General features: G+C 38.2%; 1 protein-coding gene across 3 annotated transcripts in view; it reads right to left on the bottom strand.

Annotated features, from left to right (window-relative positions):
• The window catches only part of PITPNM3 (PITPNM family member 3), a 38,121-nt gene that overhangs the window by 6,083 nt on the left and 20,866 nt on the right, over positions 1-11,172 (bottom strand). For 2 of the 3 annotated variants that reach the window (XM_030962456.1, XM_030962457.1), the window contains 10 exons: positions 10,700-10,869; positions 9,018-9,188; positions 7,757-7,951; positions 6,834-6,982; positions 5,095-5,211; positions 4,272-4,388; positions 2,964-3,112; positions 1,773-1,922; positions 761-944; positions 259-387 (listed from right to left, as the gene is read on the bottom strand). In XM_030962456.1, coding sequence (XP_030818316.1) covers positions 259-387; positions 761-944; positions 1,773-1,922; positions 2,964-3,112; positions 4,272-4,388; positions 5,095-5,211; positions 6,834-6,982; positions 7,757-7,951; positions 9,018-9,188; positions 10,700-10,869 — 1,531 coding nt within the window. The remainder of the gene's footprint in view (positions 1-258; positions 388-760; positions 945-1,772; positions 1,923-2,963; positions 3,113-4,271; positions 4,389-5,094; positions 5,212-6,833; positions 6,983-7,756; positions 7,952-9,017; positions 9,189-10,699; positions 10,870-11,172) is intronic. The other variant, XM_030962458.1, reaches the window with a different exon arrangement.

The raw sequence follows: 11,172 nt of genomic DNA, 5'->3' as shown, positions 1-11,172 counted from the left end.
CTCAATTTTTTTTTCAAGTGACCCATTTCATTTTGTCATTCAGAAATATGCAATGCATGCACTTGTAGATACAACCTGCAACCACTTGCTTCTCTTTACTATTCACCCTTCCAGAAAATGCCTCATTTGTAACCCCAACTGCCTTTCTTTGAAATACCATTGCTGCTTTGTGTATTTGTGAGTTTGCACATGCATTCACTTGCATGCATTGCCTTGTCTTCCCTAGGACTTCCTGACTGAATAGCAAGAGTTACTTACTTGGCACTGTGCCTGGTATTTCTTTGTGGATCGTCCAACTATGTAGATCTGGGATGGCGACAGAGCCAGGACACTGTACACAGAAATATCCTTCATGGAACCGTATGCGGCACAGATTTTGATGTGGCACTGAAACAAACATTACTTCCAAAGTGAACACTATGCAGCTACAAGGCTAGTGCTTGATTTACAGTAAAGCAGCATATGAGTTCCCTGTTAACAATTTCAATTTGCAAACCACAGAAAGCTAAATCAATCTGCCTGCATGTGAGCAAGAACTACAGCTATGTGCAGAGGAAAGGACAAACAGTTCATTTACTGATTTGTCATGATTGGAGGTCCCTTTGGATGTTTTATCAGCTTTCCTTACTCTTTCAAAAGTGAGAAAAGAATGAGGAGTGGCAAAAAGACTTTGTGATGTTCAGTAAGAGTTACTGTTCAGAAAGAAGGGAATTGCATTCCCTGAAAAGAGGTTTTAAGGCTACAAATAGGTTTCTAGTACCTCTTGCATGAGATTCCGGAGAAAAATGGTCTTTTGTCGCAGTGGGTCATGAACGAGTCCATCTGAGAAGAAGATCATCCCTTGTGGGAAATTGTGTTGTGACAACCAGGAAACTACACGCTGTTTCTGCATATCTGGACGGCCAGTGATATAGATAATCAGATATCCCAGGTCCTGCCAATGTCTGTCAGAAGAAGCAGTTAAATTATATAAGTGCAGAAAGAGCAACAATGCTCACAGGTCAGGTCAGCATCTTTTCTCAGACCAGTTAGAAGTCATATGAAATCCTTCAACATGTGGAAAGCAGCATGCCTAAGTCTCTGCTCCAATCCAGAAACTAAGTAATAATGTCTACACCTTGGGGGAGATGGAGGAAAGCAAGAGACATTCTTATACAAAATATTATCTAAAATATGAGAGCCATTCAAAAATATACTTAGAATAAACCTTGCAACACATCAGGTACTGCTACTTTTGAAATCTTTAATGAGATTTCCTGCCATTTCAGCTGTAAGGAATGGAAACCCTTGAAAACTGACAATTTACATTCTCATGCAAGTTCCAAAATGAGAACTGCCTTTTCCCATCTAGTGGAACATTAACAGACCTGCAAGAATGAATTAAAAGGCCTTTTCATTTTTCCTCCAAAAAACATTCTTGCATTCATGGCACCTGATATTTTGTAAGTACAAATATGTCCTTATTTGAAATTAGTGAAACACAAAATACACATGGAATCATTATTATCTCACTGCACATACTTCAAGATCATATTCCCAAGAGGCAAATTTTTGTCTTTAGGCAATTTAAACTACAAATTTCAACGTAATCCACAGCATTCTAATATCTCCCTGAAATTCAGGCAGATATGCTGTGCAAAAAAATACAGAAATGTATCTGCAGAGAATCTTGGGTCTTAGAAAATTGCTGTCTGTTTAGTATAACAACCCTTTTCCTTTTTACTGTGTTCAAGCAGAAAGTCAGAGATTTGAAGTGTTCAAACCTCATTTACCTGACAACATCAACGGCCCCTGCTCGGACTTTGGGGTCACTTCCCATAATTGAAACACTTGCTGCAAAGGAGCCATCAATGCTGAACACAACACATTCCATTCCTCGGGGCAGTACAGTCAGGTAACTTGCTGCACTGCTCTGGTCCCCTCTGCAGAGTCAAAGCAATAAATTAATTTAAAAAGCAAAATGTCAGAATGTATTTTCTGCATGTTCTAGTTAAGATTTGAAATTAGATCTTTCTACACCTACAGCTTTAAAAATCACTGTCAAATATGGCTTCTGATTTCAGTCTTATGTGGGACAATCAAAACTTACACTTTTAGGAAATAGTTTTTCAAAGAGAAATTTGGAAGCTGATCTTAATAAGAAATCACATGCGTACAAATAACCAAAAGAATGAGAAAAAAAGCCACGCAAAACACCTTGAAGTACTCTAATTACTACTCAAACTTTCCCCATAAGCTTAACAATTTGTAATATGGACATTAGCCACCCTCTATTCTTGCAAATATCCCCCCTTGCAATGGGAATGCCAGTTGAGAAAAGTAAAAAACAAAAAAACAAAGGCAGCAAGCAAACAAACAAACAAAACCAATCAACCAACCAAAAAACAATGCAGGCATACATCACTCTTGTCATGGAAACACATGTGAAAAACCATTTTCTTATGATGTATTTTCCCCAAGAGAATTGGATGTTAAAAAATGGATAAATGACAAGAAAATCCAAAGCTCTTCTCATCCCAGAAGAGCTGGGGTGTTCCCAGAAATCTGTAATCTAAAGACCACGTTCATATCTGGTGATGAAGATTCCTACAAATATGTGCTCACAGCCTAATGAAAAGTGGACAATTTATTTTGTTCCTCTTTGAAACTTACTCCTGCATTCTATATCTTCATTTTTGAATATAATTTTATTCGTGTTTCAGTAACAATTTTCTTGAATTGATTGCCTTTTTTATTTAACTGAGGTAAAACATTTTCTCCTTCTCAAGTTGCACTACATGGGATTGTAAGCTGCCTTTGGACTTCGTTAACTGGTGGATAACAACACATTCTATTTCAGCTAAATTCTCCTCATTGATTTAATCTCCCAACCAGGGATTCAAGTTACGTTTTTACTCAGTTTTGAAGTTCCTTCCTGATCACCACAACCCATCACAGCTTTAGTTCCAGCTTGGAGTTATTACCTGACCACCATTTTGATGGGATACACACCAACTCTCAGTCTCTTCTGTTCAGGTATATTGTAGGATATTCGTCCACTGCTGTTGGATATCTCTGTGTCAAAATACACCCACCTACCCGAAGATGGCTCAGTCATTATGAAGATATCCACCTGCAAAACCAATGAAACAGTAATCCAGTGTGACAGTCAACAAAACACCCCCTATGCGCAAGGCCTGCCAAGCCGAGATAATATTAGTATCTCAAACCATGTCTGGTAGTAAAAGCTTTCAAGGAAATTTGAAGGAACTTCAGTAAGAACTTCAAAAGAGAGTCCTCCCAAGAAGCAAATGCTTTCTAACATACAAGAGTTTATTGTCTTCATAATTTAAAGCCCTGATCTTAGCACTGCACATGTCAAACACAGAGGTCAGAAATTTGGGAAGAGCCCTAAACTAGGAAAAAGACAAATTTATCTTGCATAGCTATATTACCTTTTCGCACACTAAACCTACAAAAAAACCTCCTGCATCTGGTTCTTGAGACAAAATCTTTCTCAAATCATAATCTCGCCTACAACCAAAACAGTTCAAATTATCAAAAGATTTAATCAGTATGGCTTTCTTCAACTGAAATATTTAATCAAAATTAACATAAACTATTTAAAATACTTTGCTAGACCTGAAACAAGCCAAGTGAAGTCTACATGCTTCAGTTTTGCCCTCAGCTCAGCAGCATTGCTCTCTTAGTTTGCTCAGAAACTCCTACAATCTCAGTGAATATGAAAAAATGTGTTCACTTGATGCTTGGCTTTATTAGCTGTAAGCCTGGCTTCTGCAGGCAGCTTTAGGAATGATTGTTTCAATTGTGTCACATTACTACTAATTTCTAAAACTAATCTTTACTTGCCCATGTGTAAGATACAGCAGCCACCTAGCTTCTAGAATGCCTATTTTTTTATCTAGTTGTTTTACCTGGATACATGGTTTTCTTTTAGTGCTTTGTCAACTACTATAAAATTCCTTTTCCTTCTTCCTCGGAAAGTTAATTGTCTCCAGAAGGTGGTACAGCTGGATGGCAGATTCAGAAACCACTGCACAGCACACGCACCAACAAACCAAAGGAGATACCCATAATCAGGTAAGAGAGATGAGAGCTCAGAAACAGGTCAGCCCATCAGGAAAGTCCACTTTATAGCATATTTCTGCCTATGTAGTAGGGGGTTAGTGACATTTCCCCTCACCGTAAGGCTTTCTCTGACACTGTACATGTGTGCTACATTCAACAACTGTTTCAAGTAAAACTAAGAAAATGGATTACTCAGACTTCACCTTTTCACCTGTTAAAGCCACCATGTCCAGAGGTCCATACATAAAGCGCCCAACCAGTACCTGAGGACCATCTTCTGCTGCAATGACATCATTGGCTCGGTGATTAGCAGTCACATTCTGAAATAAGAGCAGAAGATGAGAAGGGTATGGTTCATTTTTGTCACAAGGCTGCTGTCTCTATTTTGTTATGAACAGTGACACAGAAACACAGTCCTGGGCAGTATGTCTGAGGTACACGAAGTGCACTGCATTCCCATTTCAGCTGGAGCCTGCTTTCCACTTATGGTGGGTTCCTGAATAGACTTTCTAGAGAGAGTACTCAAAATGATCAAATAACAGAGAACATTTGAGGGAAAGCCAATTCTTTTTCACTTCAAGTGGGGCCACAGAGCCACATCATTATGCGCAGGGCACATAAAACATCATTATGTGCATTTTAACTGACATTATTAATTGACTTAGCACCTGAAGAAAGTAGCAAATATTTTTGCTTGGCTTATGGATTTGTCTAGCATAGAAGAAAGCTCTTTGCATAATGGAAACTTAGGGCCTATCTGTTATTTAAAGAAAGAAATATATGAATTAAAGAATAAATATTAAAGAAAGAAAGAAATACTTTCTCCCAACATGAAGTGATAAACCAAGATGAAATTGCTCATATTCCCTAACCATTGATCTGCCTGCCTCTGGATTAAGTTATCAGTTTTCAGCTCTTTAGTGATATTCAGTTATGCAAACTCTTACTTGGGGAGATCAAACTCCATTTAAATTTCTGCCAAACCCATCTTCCATAGCTGCCATATATATTCAGTGTTAAACTTACCCTCAATTTGACATGTGTCCTTTTGCGTAGCCATTTTTCTCGTGGATTGGATGGACTTAGTGTTTCTGGATCCAGGTTGTCATTTTCCTTGAAATTTACATTTTCATACCTCATCACCTGAAATTATATTAATATTTTAATAAACAGCTTGTGGCCTGAGGAGTCCTGGTACTTGGCAAAGAAAGAGAAATTACACTGCTGCCCCAGTTGAGTGACACTGCAGAGCCAAAAGCACAATGGAAGTAGAGTGGTAAAGCCATATATTCACAAAATCTGCACAGACAAAGAAATTGCTTTCACTCTGCTGGCCAACATTTAATTTCAAATATTTATTGAACAGCTTTTTCATTCACAGCAGAGCCTGCACATTCCTCCAGAGAAACAGTGAAAACATTAGTATGGTATTAAGTGACATGTCATATTGTCTTGATTATGGTCTGCAAAGTCAGTAAAGCAGCATAAAACCACAGAAGCATTTTTTAATGTCCTTTATGTGGTAGACATCAGACTCCTGACCTCATCTATATCGATTTTCTACACATCTACTCAGAGAAAATGCTTCTTATCCCTTTTGGGTATTACTACTTCAGTAGCTGACAGGTAGGGACCCACAAGGACCCACTGAAGTCCAACTGTACTTGCAGAACCTTATTATGTCATACACATTCTTACAACCTAAACATCATACATTTACCAAGAAACTTTCATGTCCAACTCAGATTTCAGGACACAACCTACAGAATTCAGAATCTGGGTGTGAGTTATGCCACATTTCAACTGAAACCAGAACCCCTGTCTCACTGAAATCTGTGGGTTGTACCTGCAATCACAAGTAGCTATTTTGAATGAGAAATAGATTAGCAAATTTTTCAAGTTGAACAGCTGGTTTTCTGTGCTGAAGTTTTACAATCTCAGTACCCTTGCTAAGAGAGTGATCTAGATCTCTTGTAAAAGATGTCTTATATGAAGTCCCTTGAGTAAAATCATGCTGCAATCACAGTCAGCAAAGCAGCTGGTTTGCGACAAATTACAGCAGTGTTGAGAAGTAAGCATGGTTTTTAACAAATTGGCATAAATTCTATTCACTAGAGGTAATGTGCAGGCAATATATGCAGCCACAGGGCATTCAGGAGCCAGTAGTCTTATTCTTAACCCCCAACAAGGTAGAAGGTCCAGACTGTACTGGAACTAACTAGTCCTTTATGTAGAGCGTAAGCTCACATACAGCTTTAGAGATATGTTCCAAATGCTTGAAAGGCTTATTAAATTCTAAAAGCTGTAATGCGCTTACAAGGCTAGGAAAGCATCCTGTAAAGGAGAGACTCGACTTATGGAAGCAGTACTTTCAAACTGGTTCACTATCAGATATATGCTAGTAATTTGATACTTAATAGGAAGATATATAATTATGTAAGGCTGGAGATAGCCTATTCCTTCAAAACCAGGACAAAATTAATATATAATACAGAGTTAAACTGATCTGGGGCACAGGAGGGGTGAGATATGCATAAAGGTGCAATATTACTGGTCACAAAGTCAGCAGTGCTAATGGTGGGCTCACTGTCCCCTTTACCTCTCCAATAAATACAAATCTGTCACTCCTAAATGCACTTGTATGTGATGCATCCACACTTAGCCACCTAACTGACTGAAAGATTTAAAGACTGACCCTTGGAAAATGCAATTAACAAGTACAAGGTTATCTGTTGCAGAGAGAAAAAAAAAAAAAGATCAGCTACCTGTCTTAAGATGAAGGCCACAACATCTGTTGATTCCCAGTAGCTGGCATGAAAGAGATGTGGCAGGGCCACCGTTGGAAAGGCTGTCAGCACATCTGGACAATACAAGGCATAATCTATTCGTTTTGTTCCCCACCACTTTGCAGTAACTACAAAAAATGAAACAAAATAGCATAACATTTTGATATCAATAAATTTCTTGCTGTCTTCATTTTAAGTTAGATAAGGGAATTAGGTCTTCTGCTTTCTTAGTCTTGACATCTTCAGCCTGTTAAAGCTATCTATCATTCACAAAAGTACAGTTTTTACTGACTGCATCATCACTTAACTGCCTAACATCTAAAAAGTTCTTCTGGGTCCAAGTTTTGGAAAGCAGAAATCACCTCTGCATGATCCCCACTGCTTTCTAGTCCATGGAAAATGTACAGTGAAAGATTATTACTTTTATAATCATGTTATAGGGTAAGAATTGCAAATGCCTCCCGAACAGTGAAGCAAATATTGAGAGAGAGATACATACATACATACATACATATATACACACACATATGACTATAGTCCATAGCAGGACAATAAACTGATTTATAGCACTTCTAATTATGAGTAACAAATCTTATCTACCTATGCTGCTTCATGCCTGGAACATGATCATAAACCCCTGTTACTATGAAACTCCTGTGGCTACTTATGAGTAACACCATAATATAAAACTGATTTCTTTTCTATTACTTTATCTATCTAATTACGAACAGAAAAGACAGATAACTTGTGTTATGTAAAATTGCAGAAACTTGGGCTATTCTCATTCTCCCCAAATTCCAAGCAGATATATTTTCTTTTCATAATCAACTTTTTCATGGAAACAATGCAAAGGGAAAGGCTGTTGCCATATCCAATAGCACAGGGCACAAAGCTTCACTCACTGTTGGTGAGGCATGCTGATGGCAAGCTTTCAGTAGACCCAGAGTTTTCACTGTTCGTGCTGGCCAAGCTTAACTTTCTTGTTTTCCCTTGTGGTTGATCAGATGTATTTGGAGATCCAGGACTCTCCTGAGACAAAGGTATGTTCAAAGAGCTATTCTCAAGGAACAGACCACTGTGATTGTGGAGAGCATCACCTGCAGGTTACAAAAGTGAAAATAACAATAAAAAAAAGGATGCACACCATGGTTTTGAAACGAGTGCATCTGTGTATATCTTATTTCCTTATTTATTCATTTATTTTTAAATGCAGGGCTAATGAACATTTTCCTGAATAATATCTTATTTAATGCCCGTGGATGAAACTTCCTCCTTCAGAGTGTGAATAGCACGACACAGCATGACTACATGGAGAAAGCACACACCCTACTGCCATGAACGTGCAATGGCAGCTGGGTGCTTTTGGCCAGGATCTTCCAAACTGGGTAATGATGCTGGGATGCTATTTTAGTTCACACTCAACCCTACTCATTTTAAAGTGATTTTCTGAGAAGAACTCCATAGTCCTGGGAGTCTGTGATACTTCCCTGGTCCTCTTTCTGGCATGAGCAAAATGTCCTTTTTTGCATAACATGACAAGTCAAAGATACTTCATGCCTATATGATTTTAACTTATTTTCTATTAAGTCAAAAAAGCACAATTCCTTCTACTAGCACCTTGCTCATCCACCCCTTCCTCTTTCTTCCCCAGAAATCAATGCATTTCTCTTTGGTTTTCTTTTCCTGGATTCAAATCTTTATTACCAACATAACTATTGCTTAGTAATCCACCCTGGAGAAGTGCAATGAAGACTGCTCAGTGGTCTGATTTGTCCTAGTAGATATCTACAACAAACCAACCATAAGTGACCAAAAGAAACAACATATGAAGATCTAGGCAAAGGCCAACTAATTGTAAAAATAAATTGTTTAAAATGATAGTCAAGGATATGGAATTTTCCAAGTGATACTTCAACTAGAACAGTGGTATCGCCTTCAAACTCCTCTTTAACACAACTAGTATCACAAACCTCATGCATAAGAAAAATTTTTCTTAGTAATCTTCTTTGGTTCCACACTTGCTAAGTATGTCTGTGCTACTCAGTCCCAGAGTTTGTTTTTAGCATGCCGGCACATCACTATTTCAAATTCTCTTGAGCTGTATAAGGAGAGAACACTTAACAGAACAACAGGCAATGAGAGCTATGAAAATAGGCACTATACCTAACTGGTGAGATCTTCCATCCCCTAGTGGGTATCTCTGGTACCGTGGGACACTGAATGGAGGAAGAAGATGGAATCTTTTCTCCAACAATGGTTCAAGTCTGCAGGCAGAGGGGTCAGCAGAGTGAAAGAAGCTGTAAACTTGGCTGCAGGCTGGTCGGACCTGGCATACTTGGATGAGAACAAGACAGAGAAAAAGAGGCCAGTATTGCTGCTTTACAAATTTCAAAGAGTCTGTGCAGAAACACAGTTAATACGGTCTTCTGCAAACTCCAGATTAGCACACAGCTGGCCAAATTGAATTGTTTCTTTTTTCATATGTAAAGAACAGTTCACTGCACAGGAGTTTAAAGAGACATCACAATCTGAAATGCAGGCACATATGAAATGTGAAGAGCAGCAGAAGAGAAACAGAAGGAAGTGAGAAATGAAAAAGAATTTTAAAATTTTGTAAATACATTATTGAGCATTACAGCTGTGATGCTCAGCACTTCAAATATATACCAGCAAAACAGTCTGGATGGGCTTTTGTTAAGTCCCCGAGGACTTAAACCTAGGGGACAGCAGAACCCTCCCTTATATTATAAAAACTAATTCTAACAAAACAAATAAATACATCTGAATTTTACTTGTCACATTTTCAGGTAGCTTTCTACCATTCATTTCAGTAAAGAGGGCACCTTACTCTTCTCAACTAATTTCCAACTGTCTGCATCATAGATTTAAATTTGTCTGTTTTCCTCTCAACTGTGTCACAATTATCACTTTAAAATGGGATTCTTTTATCATATGCACCTCTAAAGACTAATTATGCTTCAAGTAGACACTGCTCACCTCAGAATGTGTTTGAAATGCCCATCAGTTGAGCTGCTTTCAAAGCATACTCCTTTGCAGGATATTCGAGAAAGGATGGAAGTGAGAGCTAATTTGAAGAAAATAGTTTAAAATACTAGTAATTAACATGAAATTTTCCTTTCAAAGTGCCCGGAGGGTAACAGAGCAGACACTGTGGAAAGGACTGGCTAGGAAAAAAAAACCCTTGGAGCTCTGAGTTGTTGTCTCTTCTCATTATTGCAACAGATTTTCTCCCTCACTTGTTAATAAATGAATGCATCATTTCCTATAAAGATGCTGCGCTATCCAAAGCTCATACCATGCAAAGAGACAAAGCATGTGCTGAATAGCGAAAAGTAATCTTTTAACTGAAAAACTTAAAAAATTCAGATGCTTTAGAAATAAAATTTAAAAAATCCTCTCTGTGTCTGATCAGTAGGCTCTGTTACTAGAGAGGAAGAATGGCTCACAAGCAACACACCCGAGCGCCAAACCTACCCGCGAAGCCAGACATGAACAAGAGGTAATGCTGAACCAAGAAGAGATGTTATTTTTGGTATTGTTTTCAAGGACTCATCCTTGGTGAAGTGTGAGCTTCATGATGTATGACACTGGGTACATAACTAACAGCAGAACTTACGACACACTTTTTTAAGTGAGCAGTGACATCCCTAGAGCAATCCTCATCACCTCAGTACCTACCTACATTAACATTACCATCTCTCAAAGGAAGACACTTACCTCACTCCCTGACTTCAACTAGACTCCTTTGTTCTCCTCCTTTCTGTGTGAGCCTCTTTGTTTACAAAGGTCTTTATGCATCTTGTATTTTAACCCCAAGAACTTACCATCCAGACCAGGCAGAACTGTGCTCCTCATGGCCAGCACCAAACCAAGCGGTGATCCAAAAAGGAAGAAATCAGACACCTCAAATTCAAATCGGCCCAGATTTACTTCTGAGAAACTGGAATCCACAGGAGGAAGTTCTGCACCATCTTTCAACACACTTGAGTGGATGCTGAACAAATAAAATATTGAATCAAAAATAATAAAGAGGGCATTCAGAAAGAAAGAACAGTACCAAAACAGGATACTTAGAAAGTTCCAGCAATGGCATTTAGATCCAAGCCTTAAAATTGTAAAATGATATTGCAGTATAGCAGCCATGATTTTCAGTGTGGCTATTCAGTAAATTTACTGCCTTCAACATGCAAGAGTTCCCTGCAATTATTCTACACAATACTTGGTAAAGTTTTGCAAGGACCATGAATATTTAAGTTTACTGTTTTAAATATAACACTGTATTTCTCCTATAAAAGAT

This window comes from Camarhynchus parvulus, chromosome 19 (genome assembly GCF_901933205.1).
Source record: "Camarhynchus parvulus chromosome 19, STF_HiC, whole genome shotgun sequence".
Classification (NCBI taxonomy): domain Eukaryota; kingdom Metazoa; phylum Chordata; class Aves; order Passeriformes; family Thraupidae; genus Camarhynchus; species Camarhynchus parvulus.
The sequence above is the reverse complement of the archived record's forward strand: the minus strand, read 5'-3'. Positions and strand labels throughout refer to the sequence as shown.